The following is a 2,433-nucleotide window of genomic DNA, read 5'->3' as shown; positions in this document are numbered from 1 at the left end:
GGGCCACGCACCGGAGACGCGTGCCGCCTCTTTGGACATTCCACGACACCACCCCGCATGTATGAGGGCACGGTACGACGCTCCGGTGGCATTGCTACCCCCAGGGGGGCCCCGTCCCGCCTAACCCTGGAGCGGTTGACCACGAGATCTAGCCCTTTGACTTCCCACAGACAGGCTTTGACCAGTGGACCTCTCCACCCGGTTGTGTCAGGTCCGCCCATAGGGACACCCAGGAGCAACATCCGGGCCAAACCCACAGATACATCCACTCCATGTAGACCCCGACGCTTCCGTTCCCCCCCCCCCTCCAGGTGCCGGCGGCGGCGCCGTCCGTGACGGGGCCACACCCCGGAGATGCATGCCGCCTCTTCGGACATGCCATAACACCATCCGGTTGTGGTAGGTCATCCGATATATATAAACACTTGGAGCAAAGTCCCCTTCGTATAGACTCGATGCGGCTGTTCCCCATTCCAGTTGCCGGCTGGCGGCGGCACCGTTCGTGAGGGGGGTCACACCGCTCTGTACAGAACCGAAAAATAATGTATGTATGCTTATTAACACATACTGTATGTAAGTTAGTTAAATAATAATATTAAAGAAAACAGTGAAGAAAAAGAAAAAAAAACTATATGTATGCTTATTAACACATACTATATGCTTATTAACACAATCTATATGTATGCTTATTAACACAATCTATATGTATGCTTATTAACAGATACTGTATGTTTAATAATAATAATAATATTACATGGAAAAAAACAAAAAAAAACAAAAAAAACTATGCCGACGGGAAAGCCGTCGGCATAGGTGCGGCCAGGGTAGATGGACAGCGACGCGGATCGATGACGTGTCAGCTATGCAGACGGCTGCCGTCGGCGTAGCTCCTGGTCGGTGCGCTCTGGATCGGTGACGTGTCACCCGTATCTATGCCGACGGCCACCCGTCACGGCCGTCGGCATAGATTTGACGTCGTTAGCCGGCCGTGATGGCAGTTGTCAGCGGGCCCGCATCTATGCCGACGGCCTATATATGCCGACGGCAGCTGTAGGCGTAGCCTGGGATAAGCCGACGGCTGCTGTCGGCATAGACGCTGATAGCCCGACGGCCTTTGTACGCCGACGGCCAGGAGCTAGCTGTCGGCATAGCTCGGTCTAGGCCGACGGTAGCCGTCGGCATATATTTGGCTGTCGGCTTAGAGCCCTGTTCCGGTAGTGATTCACATAGAGCTAAGTCCTCGAACAATCAGGCAACCGGAACCCGTAGTTCCAGGATTAAGTTTCCTCTCCGGGAACTCCACATCCCGTCACGCAATAAGACCATGCAACACTACGGCCATTACAGGCATTTACGTAGCATGCATGCAGCCGCACCCATGGACTCTTGTGAAGAAATAATTTGCTTTATATACCACTGAAAATAATACATCACACTGCAGTCGATAATATCAGATGATGCATGCACCATCTCGTGCATTTACTTACAGCAACTAAGAATTAACGGACGCTAGTTGGGGGCGTAGCACTTCTTCCTGATCTCTCCCTCGGCCCTGGTGAGCACGCCCACGTCCCCCATCTTGATCATGGACGCGCTGAAGTCCTTAAAGAACTCGCCGTCGAACTTGCCGGTGGCGATGCGCTGGACGTAGTCCCTGGTGGTGTCGTCGAAGAGGAGAGCCACATCGGAGCGGAAGAGGCCCCTCCGCTTGGCGACGTGGCGATAGTAGCTGGTGTCGAAGGTCTTGTAGCTCCCGGGGTCCATCTCAGACAGCATAGCGCGGTCATCAACGCTCTTGCACTTCAGCCTCAGCTTGTCGGCGTACTCGCTGTCCAGAGACGGGTCGACGAGGCCATACGCACCGTTCTCGCCGGTGCTGTTGTAGAGCCGGTCGGCGAAGGACGGGCAGTGCGCCGTGCCGAGCGTGTGGGCGCCGGAGAGCACGACGAGGTCCTTGAGGTCGAGGCCCTTGGAGGCGAAGATCTTGGCGAGCAGAGGGACGTCGCCGGAGGCCGGGGGCAGCTCGTCGCTGGCCTCCGTGTCACTGGACACCCTTCCGTCTCTCCTTCCCAAAGCCACCGGCCAGAAGGGGCCCTTGGCCAGAACGACGGCGTCGCGGGACATGAGGGTGAGCACGTCGGCGCAGGAGACGATGCCCGGGCACGCGGCCTCGAGTTTGGCCTTCACCCGCTCCACGGAGCCGAACCCTCGCAGGCTCTTGTTCGGCTTGGCGTCCTTCTCCGCCACGTTACCTTCGGTGGATTCGAGTAGGACAGAGGCGTCACAACCCTGCAATTTAATTTGCGTTGCATCCACGAACATGTAAGCATACATTTCAGGATCAATGGCAGCAGAAATACGAGAACAGGCTGGGCAAGTTACGTACCCTGACAAAGCAGTCGTGGAAATGAAGCCGGAGGAGTGGGCCGGCCA

The 2,433-nt window shown here is 56.1% G+C and overlaps 1 protein-coding gene across 1 annotated transcript in view; it reads right to left on the bottom strand.

The window, feature by feature from the left end:
• Positions 1-1,405: 1,405 nt before the first annotated feature.
• The window catches only part of LOC119336106 (peroxidase 1-like), a 4,717-nt gene continuing 3,689 nt past the window's right edge, over positions 1,406-2,433 (bottom strand). Inside the window, exons 2-3 of the mRNA XM_037608129.1 lie at positions 2,387-2,433; positions 1,406-2,289 (exon numbers count right to left, since the gene is read on the bottom strand). The exon at positions 2,387-2,433 is cut by the window's right edge and continues 1 nt beyond it. Of these exons, the coding sequence (XP_037464026.1) occupies positions 1,510-2,289; positions 2,387-2,433 (827 nt within the window). The 3' untranslated portion in view covers positions 1,406-1,509. The remainder of the gene's footprint in view (positions 2,290-2,386) is intronic.

This window comes from Triticum dicoccoides, chromosome 7B, assembly GCF_002162155.2.
Source record: "Triticum dicoccoides isolate Atlit2015 ecotype Zavitan chromosome 7B, WEW_v2.0, whole genome shotgun sequence".
NCBI classification, from domain to species: Eukaryota; Viridiplantae; Streptophyta; class Magnoliopsida; order Poales; family Poaceae; genus Triticum; species Triticum dicoccoides.
This window is presented reverse-complemented; position numbering and strand designations above follow the sequence as displayed.